Here is an 18,644-nt window from a genome sequence, read left to right as displayed (position 1 = left end):
TTGAGTAGGACTTGGCCTGCCAGGTAACAGAACTTATTTGAAGCTCTAATAATAGTGTGTTATAGATGCAAAGATAAACAAATAGACCAGTGATACAGAATGAACAGTCCAGAAGGTGACCAACTCACATATGATCTGTAGCTGTCCACTGGATGTGCAGGCTCTGGTTTTCCTGGGTGGTGCATTCCATGGTCATCCCCCACCTGTGTTCTACCTGGGGCCACCCTGCTTGAGCTATAATGTAATCTGCAGATGGCTGCTAGGGGGACTTAGAGGTTCCCAGGAAGCCACGCTGTGAACTGAGGCTGGCTGCTGCTCGTGCTGTGCCAGGAGCCACTTAGCAAGGGGTACAAGGACTGTGGGCTCACTGAGGCCATCTGTGGCTTGTTTGAGGGGATTAAGGAAGTTGTGACACAGCAAGACCAGCCATTCATTTGGAAAAGCCACTGTTAACAGCTTGGGTGGGCCTCTGAGTTGAATGGAACAGAGCCTCAGGACATCTCCACAGTGAGCAAACAGTGTTAGCCAGGTTGGTGGAGTTTCAGATATGGCATTCGCCTGCTTGCTTTCTGTGACTGTGTGGAGGAGGGGTTCAGAAAAGGGACAGTGGCCTCTGTGCACCTTTCTGTCTGGAAGAAAGCTGTCACTCAGCTATTGCCTTGATGCCAGATACTTCATTTCCTCCTTGTGCCACTGGTGCCCTTCAAGATGCTACCCTGCTGCTGGAGCTCAGAAGGAGTTAGTCTGAGTAAGTCTGTGTGTGGTCTCTTTAAGAGGATCTGTTTGGGACTTGAGCAGTTTCTTCCACCAACTCAATCTCCACTGGTTTTTGTAGCCAGAAGGTAGGGGATTTATCTTCCTGGTACTAAAACCCTGGGCATGGGGACCTGGTGTTGAACTGGGCCTCCTCACTCTGGAGATAGCCCTCCAGAATTTTTACCCACCACACGTGGGTGTGGGATCAGCCCATTCTGCATCTCTGCCCCTCCTACCAGTCTGGATGGATATGGTTTCTTTTAATTCTATAGTTGTTATACTTCCATTCAGCTTGATTTCTGATGGTTCTGGGCGATAGTTATTTTATAGTTTAGTTGTAACTTTGATGCAGTTGTGTTAGGAGCTGAGCAATGTTTACCTATGCCTCCATCTTGACTGTAAGTTCTTGAAAGATAATTTTTATAGTGTTTTGTACAGGTGAAAATTTGTTAACAACCCCTAAATGCTCATAATCTGGCATGTTTATATTGTGATGTAGTTCTGTAACAGACTATTAGACAGCAGTGAAAAACAAATTAGAGGAACAAGTGCTGGTGAGATTGAATCTTGTAAATATACTGCTGAGTGAAAACAATTCTTTCCCTAAAAATACATGGGGTGATTCCACTTATGTAAAATTTAACAACATGTATGCTAATATAATGTTACAGTATTGGACATTGGTGGTATAAGTTTAAAGCAGAGAAGGGCTGTATGTGATGAAACGTAAGAAATATGCTTCTAAATAAGTAGCAGATGGTCAAAGAAAAAATATAATGAAAACTAGAAAACATTTTGAGTTGAAGGTTCATGAGAATACTACATATATTTAAATTTGGGGGATGTTACTAAAAAGTACCCAGGGGAAATTGAGAGCCTTCAACATTTACATTAGGGGAAAAAAACTCTACAAATTAATTAGCTAGACATAAATGACAAGACATCAACCCAAAGAAAGGAAATATTAAAGAATTCCAAATATTATATATTTGATGAAATAGAAATAGAAAACAGACATACTGTAGATACTATTATAATTTACAAACCTCTGATGAGATTATCAGGTAGGAATAAAAAGGAGAAAGCACAAATAACCAATATCAAGGATGGAAAGTGGGACATAACCCACCAATATTTGTGATTCTGTCATTGGTACTAGGGATTTACACCTTCCCAGAGTCCACTCATGTAGTATTCAGGCTTCCTACATCCACGGAGAAAGGGAAACAGTGGGCTCCTACTTTTTGGTAGAAGAGTTGGGGGAGGAGGAGCCTCATTGCTCTCAATCATTGGATTGAGTAGGAGGCCATAGGCCCCACTCTTTTTTTCAGGCAGGAAAAGGATTTCTGTTTTAGTTTAAAGGATATCACTGAAGATGGGCAGGACCAGATGACTTCATAAGGAAGTTACTCAGATTTCAGGAAACAGATGATTCTATTTAAACTCTTCCATAAAATAAAAAAAGAAAGAAATCTCAGATTATTTCTATTGGTATAAAACTGTTACCAAAGTTGCTAAATAGAAATAGACAAATAGATAAACAGAACATTATAGCCCTGTCTCCTTTATTAATATTCACCATTGATGAATAATTAATAGCAAATAATTGATAGCAAATAGATGTGCATTCAAGAAATCTTAAAACATTTGGAATATATTTAGAAATAAATTCAAAGAATAATAAACCATAGCTAAATTGGCTTCCCCTAGGCTTAGAAGACTTGTCCCTTCTTAGGAGATTGTTAATACCGTGCTATTTTAAGACATCAAAGATAGAAAACAGTCATCTCATTAGATGCCAAAAAGGCATTTGTTAATTAATAAGATAAAAGCTTATTATTAATCCCTTAAGAAATACTTAGTAAATAAGAATAGTCATTTATTTATTTTTTGTATAAAACTGTATTTCAAACCAAACCACCATTTGTTTTTATGAAGTTCTTAAAGCATTCCCATCAACAGTTAGGTGGTACAAAACAAAGATGCCAGGTATCACTGCTATCTTTTAACATTTCTTAAAATTATTAGCCAAGGCATTTTGTCAAGGTAAGTAAAAGATATATTGGCAGACATGGGGACAATTATTATGCAGTTGATCTAATTATATACTTAAAAAACCCAAGCAAATGGACTTGAAAAACTGTCAGAAACAATATGAAAATGAAGTAAGGTGGCCACCATATGGAATAATAGGTTTTATGTATACAGACAGTGACTACATGAATAACGCAGTGGGAGTTCTGAGTTAAAAATAACAAATTCAATAAACACATTTAAGTTTGCACCCTGCTGATCTCCGCCAAAACTATTACAGAGGGATTTTATTTATTTATCTATCTATCTATTTATTTATTTATTATTTTATTCATTTGTCTTTAGAGGGGAAGGGAAGGAGAGAGGGAGAGAAATATCAATGTATGGTTGCCTCTCTTGCGTCCCCTGCTGGGAACTGGCCTGCAACCCAGGCATGTGCCCTGACTGGGAATTGAACCACGTTCCCTTAGTTCACAGGCCTGTGCTCAATCCACCAAGCTACACCAGCCAGGGCTATTTTTATTTTTAAGCATAAATCCACAGGGACAAGGGGAACAAGAGAGAATACAGCACCAGTAAAACTGTAGAAGCAGTAATGCAGGTAGACAAATGGTAATGTACCCAAGAAGGGGAAGAACTGAAAATTGTCACACTTTACACCATAGACTCCTCAGAAGGCCCAGAAACAGGAAGTGCAGCACAGGCCTCTTCAGGTCCTATCTCTGCAGTACCTGTTCACACACAGTCTGCCAGGTACTCTGAGTGTGGTGAGTCCAGTGTGTTCCAGGCCTTGCTCATGACCTTGCCCTTGGATTTCACCAGAAAAGGTTCTTGTAAACTTGTAAACTGTGACCCAGACAAATTTATTTTTTCCAGTAACCTTCTTTTAATAATAACAATATTATGCTTTTGCTTATGTAGCTAGTTTTATTCTTGTTCCTGAGTTTTCAGAAGTCAAACTTCATACTAGTTGGGATACGCACATGGGTGGTAAAGCCCTAAAGGAAAGTCAGGATAATGACTACCTGGGGGTCAGACACACCAACTTCCAATGTTTTGGTTATTGATAAAGTTCTATTTCTTAACCTCATTACATTTTACATATTTCTACAAGTTATAATGAAAGAAAATATCTCAATAACAAAAAAAATCCTTCTAGGAATAAATTTAACAAGAAATATTCAGGATCATGTAAAGAAATCATTCAATTTTACTAGAGACACAAAAGGATAATTTGAGTAAATAAAAAGCTGAATGTTTTTGTGTGTTTATCATATTTTCTAAAGATGCTGTGTATTATATCAATTATATTAATTTAGTCTATCAAAATTAATATTTATTTGCATTGCGAATAATATTTTTCCTCCATGGGCAGGGAAGGTTGACCAAAATTATACTAATTTCATCTAGAAAATTTAATGTGCAGGAAGAGGAAAGTATGGAATTGGTATTAGAACATAATTTTGAAGCTTCCATAATCAAAATAATTTGTACTGCAGAGGAAGTAGAGTAACAGAACCAAAAAGAGAATCCAGAAATAGACCTGAACACACATGCCAGTCTAGCCGTGATGGCGTCGGCATGCCTGGGAAGGAAAAAGGACGGGGGGCATGTTTGAAGAAAATATCAACTAGCTCTCAGCCTCAGCAAAAGCATTCAAAGAAATGATTTTAAAAAATAACTCTTAAAACCAAAACCTTAATAAGAAATCATGAATTAATTTATGTCTTTGTTGTGATACTTTCTTTTTAAACAGATATAAAATCCAGATGCCATAGAGGAAAAAAGTGGATATGTGTATGTATTTAAAATTCTGAGTGGAGAAATAATAATGTAATCAAACTCAAAAGACAGATGACAAACTGAGGAAAAATATTTGCACTACAAATGGAAAATTTCCTTAATTGACAAAGACCTTTTATAAGTGAAAAGGACTAATAATAGTCCAGTACAGACAAGAAAAAGGATTTGAACAGGCATTTTGCAGAAAAATAAATACGAAAGGCCAGTGGACATTAAAAAATGGTTACTTCTCTCATAATTAAAGAAATGTAAATCAAAACAATGGGATAGTATTTCTTATCTCTCAACTGGGCTATTAACTTAGAAGTTTGGTACTAACTTGAGTGAAGATGTGGGAAAGCAGGGTGTCTTTATAATCAGTGGCAGCGTAAAGCATACAGTTCTGAAGAGCAATTTGGCACTGTCAGCATTTTAAGTGCAAGAACCTTTGGACTTAGCCATCCCAGCCCTGGGGAACATGGCTGATACTCCCCAACTTATCTAAGGAAGACAGAAAACATTGCTTATGGTAGCTTTGTTTGTAATAGCAAACACACACAACAAAACCCTGGGTACAATGTGTAGGTCAGGAATGGAGTTGAAGCTTAGTCCATAGTCCTGCTCCAGCTGTCAGTTGATCCCTAGAATTGTGGAGGGAACACCTGGAGCTGGACGTTGCACAGTACTGGCCTGATGGAGCTTCTTTCTTGGGTCCTCCAGGCTGGCAACAATAGCCAGGCTTTCTGCCCAGCCAAGAGGAACTAAACTCCTTTGGAGCTCTTTTGTTGCTGCTTTTTCTCATAAGGATTGTTTTGGTGGTTGTGACAGTGGAATTTACTCTGGCTTAGCCAACCTCACAGATCAGTGACAGAACCACCTCACTGGCCTGGCTTCCTGAACAAAGTTAAGCCTTTGGTGATAAATGGACCTGTTTCCCATGTGAACACTAAGAGCACAAATTGAGTGTCCATCCCAGCCGTGAGCCCACAGAGTGTCACTGCACCGTTCTTTTCTCCACACTGTGATGTGATTTCTCCATCCTGTGATGTGATTTCTCCATCCTGTCAGTGATGATGGACCAGTTACTGTGCTGGACCTGACTTTGTAGAGGTGTTTAAAGTTGAGCCCATAGATTCTGTTGATAGATACTGTGTGGTCCTCGGTCACTCTCTCCTTACTGTGGTGGACTGGGGCTGTCAGGGTGTCCACCATGCTCTGCCTGCAGAGTTTGCCCCACTTCCCGGTTCCGAGAGTGGTGGCAAATCAGTGGTATTTGAGTCAGTGAGTTAGTCCCTGATGAGGATCCTCTCCCTTTCCTCCCATCAGCTGTGAACAAAAGAAGAGGGTTTGCTGTACTAGTATATTCAGTTAATTAGCATTGAGTTCTGTCACCCTGTGGGGAGGCTAGATTCTGGAGTCCTATAGTCACAAGGTCACAAAGCTTTCTGGAAAGTGGATATAGATAAGGGAGTGTTTGGTGGAGGGAAGGAGATAAAAGGTAATTAAATCCCCTCCCACAGCTTACTAGTACCTCCTTCTCCCCCAAGTTGACAAAAGATCTCTTTATTCTTTCCATATAGCTGTTGCATAAAAAACTGGCTACAACTGGGTAGAGTGTGATTTAAAAAAAAAAAAAACAACCCTCTACCATTAGAGCTTTCAGAGAGACGAGCTTCTTCTTTGTAGGTCTTGGTTAGTGTTGGTGTTTATAGGAAATAATCTCATTCATGAAGATATAGTCCAAAACACCTTAATGTAGAGCTTATTACATAAGCACCAAAGGCCTGCCCATTTGCTTATTGCTTGGTATAATGATAATCAGTTTTCCAGCCTGAAAAAAGTGTGGCTTACATCCTGAGCCTAATGGTGATGCCTAATCAGTGTGGTTCTTCCTTCATAGCCCTTCCCTTTACCTGTGCCCAAAACAGGAAACACGGGCCCCTTTCTTTGTATGCAGGAAGCCTGAATTTTATGTTGGTGGATCATATGAAGATTTTTAAGATAGCCAGTGGTAGATAGAATCAGAAATACTGGTTGATAAAAGTTTTTGGATTTGTTGATCTTAGTTGGGAGGAAAGGAAATAAAGTATTCCTTTTAATAGGGAACTGATTTAATAAATTATAGTATATCCATACAGTGGTATATTTTTTAATTCTTAAAAAGACCTGTATCTTCTGGAATGGAAAGATCTCCTAGTGCCATTATTCATTGATTAAAAACCAGATAATTTTGTTTGTAATATAATACCTTTTATGTAAATATAAAGTTGGTATATGCATGAAATATTTCAGGAATAAGTAAAAAATATTTTTTATGGGATGCATAGCAGATTTTGTTTTTGCCTCTGTACTGTTTGATTTTTTTCCTATTATGTAATTGTATGTCTACTTGTTGTTCTGAACTGGGGTTGTCTGAGTTGGGGATTATATCTAACTATTCTTTGTTTTTGTCTTCCTAATTTTCAGAACTTCATTTTTATATTGTTTGTTTTTCAAAGTTATATGTAATTCTGTTTTTCAATTTTTAATATTCTTAGGCTACACAGGATGACAGCAATTGAAAGAGAAGAAAAAGAGAAAGTCAAAAAAAAGGAAAAGAAACAAGAAGAAGAAGAAACGATGCAACAAGCCACATGGGTAAAATATACATTTCCAGTTAAACATCAGGTAATTTTACTTACATCCTACTGAAATAGTGTTAGCCAATTCTGAGACTTTCTTCTGCAACTTTGAGTACTTAATAATTTGTTTCACTTTTGACACAGCCTTTTAATATAGCAGGAATTAAGTAATCTTTCTGGTAATTTTATAAGCATAGGTTTATTTTAGTAGAATATAGGTGGGTTACTAGACCAATTTGTTGAAATTGTCATAAAACTGTAAAATTGTGTTACATTTTTTAATTTCAGAAAGGAAAATTAAGTTTTTAAATAAATCTTTGATTCTTGGTAAAAATAAAATTGGTAGATTTAATTAATTTACCTGTCTGTTCATTTTGTTTGGTAAAAATGTATAAAACCACATGTACTTTATAAGCATTCTCATTCTTGCTTAATCAGAATATTTTTATTTACATCAGGTGTGGAAACAAAAGGGAGAGGAATACCGAGTAACAGGATATGGTGGTTGGAGCTGGATTAGTAAAACTCATGTTTATAGGTTTGTTCCTAAATTGCCAGGCAATACTAATGTGCATTACAGAAAGTCATTAGAAGAAAGTAAGTAATTAAAGTTATTTTTCCTGCATAATTGTTCCTGACTTTTATTATTTCTTACAGATTTATAGTAGTATATTGACCATATTTTGGATAAGACTTTCTCTGTAGTTTTTAATAGAATTTGCAAAATTACTAATGTTTAGTATAAACTTTGTATGTTTTAAAATTACCTTTATCTACAGGATTTTGATATCTAGGATTTCAGTTAATGAAAGATGATAGGATAGAATAGAACTTGTTTTTTTTTTTAAAGAAAAGAGGCCTCAGCCATCTAATTGTTTTTTCTGAAATCTGAAATTCAGTACTACTTGCCTTCTTGAAGAACCATACATCTGGTAACCTCAGCTTTGTAGGCAGGACGTGACAAAACCAGAAAGGGAGTAATAGAGGCTTCCAGAGCACTATCACATAAATGACGTAGTAACTCCATTTATGCTACTGGGTAATAACTTCAGAATTACAGAACTCTAGAGGTAAACTGCCACTGTAAGAAACCTTGTATTATGAAACTTATGTTACAGGAGAAGATTTATTAAGCAACATACTGAAGTTCATACTAGATAGAAAGTGATGTGGTTGAAATCCATGTCTCCTGTCTTCCCCTGCTGTTTTTGTATTCTACCATGCAGTTTCTCCTATGTTGCAATACAATTTAATTTATGATGTGATATGTTCCTTCTTATATAGCCTGTGCATAAGTGTCAATTAAGTACTATGTACATATCTACATATTCAGCTAACTGATTTGGCTTTTTTGTGAATGGTTGTAGTGACACCTGGACTGGTTGATTTTTTTTAAAACTGTTAATTTGGTAAAGTTATCACTGGGTCATCTTTTAACAGAAAAACTATATTTTATAAGGCTCATGGGAATTTATTGTAGGGACTAGAAGAGTCTAGAACATAGCAGATGTTCAATGAATATTTCTGTTTTATTACCAATCTGTTATTATCTGACTGTGTTCAGGCTAAATGTCCATTATAGTACTTTCCAAAAGGTGGTTACATATTTTTATCACCATTTTGTTGCTGTAGTTTCCCATGTAGCACTTAGAATTCTAGAGAGCTTTTGTCTAATTGTATCTGACCTAGTTTGCCCTGTGTAATAAAATCCAGATTATCAATACCACAATATTTAGGCTTTTGCAAGTTTCTTTTATATCCATTTTCCTAGCATAGGATTTTCTATTGTCCAGTTGCTGAGCCTTAGCAGTCAGGTACCAGTTTGTCTTCTAGCATCTTTTGAGCCTTTCTGTCCAGGTGGCAGCAGGGCAAAAAGGAGCAGTACATATTGTTAACTTAACTACAGACTAGAAATCACAGTGAAAGCAACAATATATTTTTATAGTATTTATATAAATCAGTATAAAATATTCTGGTTTTGATCATAGAACTATCGGTCCCTGTAAAGATGGCTAATCTAGTCTGATCATATGATAGAGGCCCAGATGTGTTGACAAACAGAAGTGTAGGCCAAGGAACACTTGACTTAGCACCAGAAGACCGGAGTGTTTGGTTGCTGTGTGTTTCTTATCTCTAATGTTACTCCCTTCTAATTCGGACTGTGTGCATTTGTTTTGTACAGTAATTTATCGAGTTCAGTAATGGGTGTGTATTAATATTGTTTATGTCAGGAAGTCTTTAGTTGGGGGGGAAACCAAACATTTTATAGTTGTCTATTTTAAATATCAGGATTCTGCCCTGGCTGGTGTGGCTCAGTGGACTGAGTGCCAGCCTGTAAACCAAAGGGTCACTGGTTGGATTCCCAGTCAGGGCACATGCCTGGATTTCTTGCCAGGTTCCCAGTAGAGGGTACGGAAGAGGCAAGCACACATTGATGTTCCCTCTCTATCTCCGCCCCATCCCCTGTCTAAAAATAAATGAATAAAGTGTTTTTAAAAAATCAGGATTCTTATAGCTTGTAGATAAGGCTGCCATTGTCATACAAAGCTCTTCTGAGTAATTTGAAACCATTGAAAAATATTTGTCAGCTGTTTTGCAGTAATTACAGAAACATGGACTGTGGAGGCTGTCGATTGAGTTTAATTCTTTTTTGTTTCCTGTGGGATCAAATATATCCCATCACCCTTTGTGTGATGCTTTTCTTCTCTCACAGCTATCCTGCTGTCTTGACAGGCACTGAGTGATTTGGGGGGGAGGGGGAGGGTTGGGGGGGTGCATTCTTTTCCTTTCCTCATTCAGACCTTCCTGGAAAGAGTTATTTATTTAAATGAAAAGATAGGCACATCTTGCTAAGTCCTTGAGATATTTGAGTTCAAGTGAAAAAGAAAAGTTAGGAAATGCTTCTAAGGCCTAAGAATATTCATCCAGAGAACAGTTCTGTTGTGTGGGTTTCATTTTTATTTTCTTATGGAAAATTTGAACCTACACAAAAGAGAATGATAATATAATGCAATTCCCATATAACCATCATTCAACTTGAACAGCTATCAGATTCTGTCATTCTTCTTTCAGTTGTCACTGCCCACATTTTTTCTGGACCTTTTTTCCCCTGTATTTAGAGCAAATCCCAAAAATCATGTTATTTACCAAAAATAGTTCGTTATGCATCTCTAACTAAATTGAACATTTTCCATAGCCACCATGGCATTGTCACATTTAGTAAATTAACAGCAGCACTAACATATTAATCATCTGATTCTCAGTTCATAGTCTCATCACCTAATTTGTCTCAGAAATGCCTTTTTACCTTGGAAGTAAATTAGGTCCAAATTAGGCCACACATTGCGCTTGGATATTTCTCTTGTCTTTTATTCTGTGACACACACTTAAGTATATTTTGCCTGGAATCCATAGATAAACGTCAAGGTTATCCAAGAATTTATTACAAAAGTTTGTATACATACTTTGTTTGTTTAGTGGATCAGAGCATTTATCCAGTTCTAATGTGATTCTGTAACACAATGTATGTGAGAGACCAACTGATGCAGACGGGTTGAGTAGTCTCATGTGTGAAAGCTTCTAAAGCACGTGGAAAATGCAGTCATTCCTTTTATGCTTTAGGTCACCCAAACATGAAAGTATATGTAGAACCTTCAATTTTTAAAAACATTTTACTGAGGGATAATAGATATACAGGAAATGACTCTTAGATGTACATGGGAATGGATTTTCATCGTCTGCACACACTCAGAGACATGGAATGTGACAGCATCCAGACCCTCGTGCTCTCTTCCTTAAACATCTCTCTACCATATCTAACAACTTTATTTAGCCAGTTTTTGTTGTTTTTTTTCCATTTTAAAATCATTTTTATTTTTCAATTGTAGTTGACATACATTATTATATTAGTCTCAAGTGTACACCCCAGAGATTAGATATTATATAACTTACTAAGTGATCATGTTGATAACTCGCATACCCATCTGACATCATACATGATTATTAGAATATTATTGACTATATTCTGTATGCTGTATTTTACATCCCTATGACTATTGTGTAACAATCAATCTGTACTTAATACCTTCACCTTTTTCACTCATTCCCCCAACCTCACTCCCATATGGCAACTGTCAATATGTTCTCTGAATTTATGAGTCTGTTTCTGTTCTTCTTCTTGATTTATTTTGTTTTTTTTAGATTTGATTATTGATAGAGATATATTTATTGCCATTTTATTGTTCATATTTCTTTTTTCTTCTTCTTCTTAAAGAAGATCCTTTAACATACCTATCTATAATAGTGGTTGGTGGTGATGAATTTCTTTAGCATTGTCTTCTCTTGTTCAGTTTTTGTTTGGGGGGTCAATTTACTTTTTATTTTTTAATAATTTTATTTATTTATAGAGAGAGGGGAAGGGAAGGGGAAAGAGTGGGAGAGAAACATCAGTATGTGGTTGCCTCTCATGTGTCCCCTACTGGGGACCCAGCCTGCAACCCAGGCATGTGCCCTGACTGGGAATCGAACCAGCGACCCTTTGCTTCACAGGCCCACGCTCAATCCACTGAGCTACACTAGCCAGGGCTACTTTTAATTTTTTTTTTAATATTTTATTTATTTTTAGAGAGAGGGAAAGGGAAGGAGAAAGAGAGGGAGAGAAACATCAATGTGTGGTTGCCTCTTATGCGCCCCCTTCTGGGGACCTGGCCAGCAACCCAGGTATGTGCCCTGGCTGGGAATCAAACTGACGACCCTTTGGTTCCCAGCCTGCACTCAGTTCACTGAGCTACAGAAGCCAGGGCTCTACTTTTTATCTTTAAATAAAAAGTAATGAAGTATATCTTGCCAGAAAATATCTGATAATTTGTACTAAACTAGGTATGTTAAATTGCTAATATGCAAAATGTTTATAGTTACTATATTGTTGGTTCTTTTTAGCCAAAACCAATATGAATGAAAATATGGATGAATCAGATAGAAGAAAAAGCCCACGAAGTCCAAAAAAAATAAAAACAGAGCCTGATTCTGAGAAAGACGAGGTAAAAGATTTGGATGCAGCAAAAGGAGCAGACCAAGGTGAAATGGACATTTCAAAGATTACTGAGAAGGACCAAGGTAAGGAGGGTGGAGTGTGGAGGGTTGCCTAGGGGTTATAAGAACACACTGGATCTAGTTCACACAGCAGGAAAGCTACTGCGTTGACTCTTTTTGGTAGTAGCTTTAGTGAAACATCATCCTTACGCCATGTAATTCACCCATTTAAAGTGTATGATTCAGTGGTTTTTTGTATTCCACAGTTTTTCAGCCATCACCACAATCAATTTTAGAACATTTCCATCACCCCCAAAAGAAACTCATATCCATTAGCATTCCCAGTCCTCCCTAAATTTTCCTCTCCAGCCCAGCAATTTACTTTCATTCTCTATGAATTTGCCTAGTTTTACATTCCATATAAATGGAATCATGTAATAGTATGTAGTATTTGTAACTGGCTTCTTTTGTGTAGCCTGTTTTCAGGGTTCATCCAGGTTGTAGTCTTTGTCAGTATTCCTTCAGTTTTTTAAATGTTTGAGTATTACTTGATTATATGGGTATGCCACATTTTGTTTATTCATTCATCTGTTGATGAATATTGGGTCTTTTCTACTATTTGGCTATTAGTGAGTAATGCTGATATGAACAATTGAGTACAAGTTTATGTGGACATCAAGTTGCTGGGTCATGAAATAACTACGTCCAGCCTTTTGAGGGATTTACATTTTGTGAAAAATAGTTTTTAAGAAACTAGATAATCTAGATAACACATGAGCCTTAAGATATTTTAAAAGTATAAAATGCTGCATACAGAATCTTACATGAATTACTGGCGTATGCAATAGCTATCATATGTTAAGTAATTTTTCATTGTGGCATTCCATCAGTTTTACATACTAAGAATCTGAACATTTAAATATTCGTAATATGTTGGCTTTTTAAACTTTTATAAAATTGAGCCCTGTTAACCTATTTTAATCATGTTAAGAACTTTGACTTATATAGCTATTTATATTTGTTTTTGAGTGAAAATTGGTGGTTTTTAAAAATATATCATGAATTCCACATTTTGGACTGAAAGTAACACTTATATAAATGTCTTTGTTTTTCACAGATGTGAAAGAAGTTTTAGATTCTGACAATGATAAATCCTTTAAGGAAGAACCAATGGAAATAGATGATGATGTGAAAACAGAGTCACATATAAATTGTCAGGAAACTTCTCAGATAGATGTGGTCAATGTCAGTGAGGGTTTTCATCTAAGGACTAGTTATAAAAAGAAAATTAAATCATCCAAACTAGATGGACTTCTTGAAAGGAGAATTAAACAGTTTACACTGGAAGAAAAACAGCAACTCGAAAAAATGAAGTTGGAGGGTGGAATTAAAGGCACAGGAAAGACCTCCGCAAGTTCCTTGAAAAGTCCGTCTGAGTCACCCATAATAACAAAAGCAAAAGAAGGGTGTTATAGTGACTTGCTTAGACAAGAACAAAGCCCTAATGCAAGTAATGATAAATCTGAAGACTTTTTTCAGGGATGTTCACAAAGTGATTCCTCAGTTCTGGGAGTCAGTGATCCTGATCGTACAACAAGCAAACTTTATCCAAAAGATCAAATGTTAGATGATGTCTCCATTCAGAGCCCAGAGACAAACTGTCAGAAACAATATTCTGTTGGAAATGACGTAGATGAGAGTCTCTCTGAACCAACTAGTAAAGGCTTGGAACCCAGTAAGATTAAAACAAAGGGAAGTGATTTTCTTATTGATGACTCTAAACTAGGCTGTGCAGATGAAATTGGTACTTTGATGTCTAAGAACAAAAAAACACTCACACAGGAGAATAATGACACCATTGTTTCTCCTTCCCAAAGCCCTTTACTTCCATCAGTATCTAGAAGTACCGATGATAGAGACATCCCAGCTCTGTCAAAAGCAATGGACTTTCAAGGGAAAACGGGATGTGACTTTGAATATAATAGCACTTTGGAAAATAGTTCTGATACTATGTCTATTCAAGACAGCAGTGAAGAAGATATGATTGTTCAGAATAGCAATGACAGTATTTCTGAGCAGTTCATAACTCAAGAACAAGGTATAGAAGGCTTGGAACCATTGAAATGTGAGTCTGTTTCAGATAAGTCCACTGGAATCTGTGACGACAGGCTGCAGGGTAAGGTAACTGAAGCAAATGGTAAAAAAACGAATCAAGAACAGAAATTAGAGGAGCAACCAGTTAATAAACGTATTGACCAAATAAATCTAAACAGTAGCACTGACAAAAAGAATAATGAAAATCGAGAGTCTCAAAAGAAAGGACAGAAAGCAAGTACCTTTCAAATAAATGGGAAAGATAATAAACCTAAAGTATATTTGAAAGGTGAATGCTTGAAAGAGATCTCTGAGAGTAAAGTAGTAAGTGGTAATGTTGAACCAAAGGTTAATAATATAAATAAAATAATTCCTGAAAATGATAGTAAGTCTTTGACTGTTAAAGAATCTGCTGTAAAGCCATTCATGAATGGTGATGTCATCATGGAAGATTTTAAATTGGAAGCAAAATCATGCTTACCGAGATCTTCAGATGCTGAAGGTGACCACCAAGACGGCCTAGAGACCCTCCCGTTAACCAAAGAGTCTGAGAGAGCACAAACTATCACACCTCCACCATCTTGTCCAGAAAGCAGTTCAGTGACTCAGGTAGAAGATATGGAAATTGAAACCTCAGAAATTAAGAAAGTTTCTCCATCACCTATTACTTCTGGAGAGGAATCTAACCTCAGTAATGATTTCATTGATGAAAATGGCCTGCCCACCAACAAAGATGAAAATGTCAATGGAGAATCTAAAAGAAAAACAGTCATCACAGAAGTCACCACCATGACATCCACAGTGGCCACAGAGTCAAAAACTGTAATCAAAGTAGCAAAAGGCGATAAGCAGACTGTGGTCTCTTCCACAGAAAATTGTGCCAAATCTACTGTTACAACCACCACTACAACGGTAACAAAGCTTTCCACACCTTCCATAGGCAGCAATGTGGACATCATCTCTGTGAAGGAGCAGAGCAAAACCGTGGTCACCACAACAGTGACAGACTCACTGACCACTGCAGGAGGCACTTTGGTAACATCTATGACTGTGAGCAAAGAATATTCCACAAAAGATAAAGTAAAACTCATGAAATTTTCAAGACCGAAGAAGACTCGTTCAGGTACAGCTCTACCATCCTATAGAAAGTTTGTCACCAAGAGCAGCAAGAAGAGCATATTCGTTTTACCTAATGATGACTTAAAAAAGTTGGCCAGAAAAGGAGGAATCCGAGAAGTCCCTTATTTTAATTACAATGCTAAACCTGCCTTGGATATATGGCCATATCCTTCTCCTAGACCAACCTTTGGTATCACTTGGAGGTATGTACTTTAAAATGTATCTGGGGAAGGGAAAAAGTTGAAAAGAATTCTTTTTTTTTGAGATAATGAGATAATAGAAAAATGATGGAGAGGAATATACTTAAAGACCAAAATGTAAGGGAATCGTTTAAAATGAAATTCAATTTTACTTTTCACAAGACAAAAGAAATGTGATGAACACAGTTGTTTTTGTGGTCTAACTTTCCAAATTATTGCCATGTGAATTGCTCATAAAATTGGATATTCACCAATTTTTTGGAATATTTGTACAGTTGACCCTTGAACAACATGGGAGTTAGGGGCACTGAACATCCTGTCTTCAAAAATCCATGTATAACTTAAGTCAGCCTTCCACATACATGGATTCCCAATTGTGGATTAAGATATATTTTGTTTTTGTTACATAATTCATAAAATTTTAAGATGCAGGAAACTTGCCTGTAAATCACATCAGGTTCATTATAATATGGAAATCTTTGTAATATAATTTATTTGCATGATAGACATTTGTTCTGGAGTTCTCTTGTTTATATGAATAAAGGTAGTCTCTGAGATTGCTTAGGGGTTTTTTTTAAACCCAGAAATAGTTGTAATTTTAAATTTCCCGGGCATTAACCTTTGGGGCATCATAGTATATAGTGTTGGGGGTTGGGAGATCATGTAGTTTTATATTGGGAAACAATCTTACTTTCTTATCTTTTATACAATGTATAATAAGTTGCCTCTGCCCACAGAGGGACTGAGTTACCAATAGTGCCCAGTTTTCTTAAATCCCAGCCCAGTACTTTTTCTGCTATATCACATTTCACATATTTATCCTCGCTTTGTCCTTTTTCATGTCCTTGTCTTTTTTCCTGTTCACCCATAGAGTTGAAAAGGATGGAATATAAACATAGAGTTTTATAGGATATGCACAGAAACCAGGAAGGATCTCAGTTTTGCAGTTATATTTGGTTAGCATTCTGAAATTGATTACTTCTGCAAGTTACTGAGCAGGCTTCATTTCTGTGTATTTTTGATATGGTCCCAGTTTCTTTAAGTTAAAAATCATCTTTTTTTGTTTCCTTTATATGACAATTAGCTAGTATTATAAAAGACCAAAAAAGAGTGTAAATGAGTACTCTCTATAAAGGAATTAACTTACTAATATGACCAGTCATAGTTGGTTTGACCAAGTTTTTATAACTCATCTTTTGATTTGAATTAAAATATCATCACTCCATTACACATTCAATAGAGACAGCTGAAAAGTACAATTTCTCTGCAGGGCCTGCAATGAAGGATTTGCAGAATCCTGCAGGGAATCAAGGAACTCTTCATTACAGTTCATGGATTTGTAGGATTACTCTGCACTTTTCTGCTTTCTTCATTGAGAGCGGTCCCAAAGTGTATCCTTGACTGTCCTGCAGGTAACTTCTTTCCCACTGGAAAAGTTACTATGTACAAATACTTTAATTAAAATGACCTGGCAGTGGTGGAGGCAGACCTTTCTGCTTTTTTCTATTATGAAATGGAAGGTAGACTCAACTGGGAAGCATTTTCTCTGGACCAGTTTCGCTCAAGCGTTGCCCAGGGCCCCTTTTTTGCACGGCTGGGTTTCAGGAACCTTGTGTTGTTGTTTTAATATGCACTCTGGGCACAATTTGTATCCGTTTAGTTAATTGCACATTTTTAAAATGGAAGGAAGTACCTTCCTGTACATTTTAAACAGATACTGCCTTTAAATATATGCTAACATCTTAATTTGCTGAAGTTGAAAGAAATAATCCCTTTTGCCTAACAGAGGCATGGGTGAATATGTAAATTATTCTTGTCTTTATAATGTAATTTTAAAAATGTATGGCTATAAAAAATATGCACGTGAAATGCATTTTTATACTCATACTTGAATAAAACATTTCTGATGTTCAGAGTAGGAGCTAAGAATGCCAAAGGTGCGTGTTCGATCTTTATTAATGTTAAGGCTGAGCAGTATTGAGTAAGTAAAACTTGTCTTATCCACTCATTGGAGCTTCTTTTGCCCTCCACACTGTCCATTCCCTTATTCCTTTTTCCCCAGGCCTCGATTCTGTGTTTTATTATCACTTTGAACCTGTAGTTCGTCTCCACAGTACTGCGGGATGGATCCTCCCAAAATGCAGATCTATCCTGTGAATATTCTGACTGAGCTGACCAAGCATTTAAAAGGGGATTTGTTAACTCCTGCAGGACTGAGATGGGGGAAGTGTTTGTCACCTGTCCCTCACGTCTATGAGATGTACTTCCCTTTGTGAACTACCCAATACTGATAAGTTTCAGAGGCCTTAATATAGATTACCTTTTAGGCTCATAATTTTTCCTTTTCGTGCAGCACATTCTGACTCTGCCTTTTCTCTTATGCCAGTTTCATCTCCTTCTGTACTTCTACACCCCTTCCTGCCAGCCGTAGCACACCGGATGTGGTTTTCGGGAAAATGTGTGCTCCTCTATGTTTTTCTCTAAGCATATGTGTGCTCCTTGCTCTCAGTCAGCCACCCCCACATCTGTGATGTTTGAGAATCACAAGCAGAGCTCTGATCCTCAACCCAGAGCAAAATCAAATACCCCTTACTTTGTGTTTTCCTTTGTTATAGTTCCTGAGGACACAAGAACAGATTATAATTTATTTCTATGTCCCCAGCTCCTTTCATTTAGTCTAACACATAAAAGGCACTCAAATATTTTTTGAATGAAGCAATGAATGAACAGGCTGATAACACACAAAGTTTGTTCCCCACATGATGTTTTCATTATACAATAAAGGTACTATAAAGTTGTTTGTAGAGAGTGGTAAGAAAAAGAAGGAAAGAATGAGACTTCTTTCCAAATAATGCGTCTAAACTTTCCCAAGACATTTCTATAGCGTGTAGTCTGAAAGTGACACACACTTACCCCCTCCTAGGTAATCCCTGCGCTAGTTAACATTTGCCCTCTAATTAAAAAATTAATCTGTGCAGGTCAGAGGATTCACAGGGAGATAACATGA

General features: G+C 36.8%; 1 protein-coding gene across 14 annotated transcripts in view; it reads left to right on the top strand.

Moving 5' to 3' along the window:
* BPTF (bromodomain PHD finger transcription factor) overlaps positions 1–18,644 on the top strand; it is a 132,692-nt gene that overhangs the window by 68,384 nt on the left and 45,664 nt on the right. For all 14 annotated transcript variants that reach the window (XM_037069897.1, XM_037069905.1, XM_037069904.1 and 11 more), the window contains 4 exons: positions 7,110–7,239; positions 7,652–7,790; positions 12,132–12,308; positions 13,342–15,640. In XM_037069897.1, coding sequence (XP_036925792.1) covers positions 7,110–7,239; positions 7,652–7,790; positions 12,132–12,308; positions 13,342–15,640 — 2,745 coding nt within the window. The remainder of the gene's footprint in view (positions 1–7,109; positions 7,240–7,651; positions 7,791–12,131; positions 12,309–13,341; positions 15,641–18,644) is intronic.

This window comes from Sturnira hondurensis, unplaced genomic scaffold (genome assembly GCF_014824575.4).
Source record: "Sturnira hondurensis isolate 20B ecotype Veracruz unplaced genomic scaffold, ASM1482457v3 Scaffold0018728, whole genome shotgun sequence".
Classification (NCBI taxonomy): Eukaryota; Metazoa; Chordata; class Mammalia; order Chiroptera; family Phyllostomidae; genus Sturnira; species Sturnira hondurensis.
Note: the sequence above shows the minus strand (reverse complement) of the source record. Positions and strands in the feature narration are given on the sequence as shown.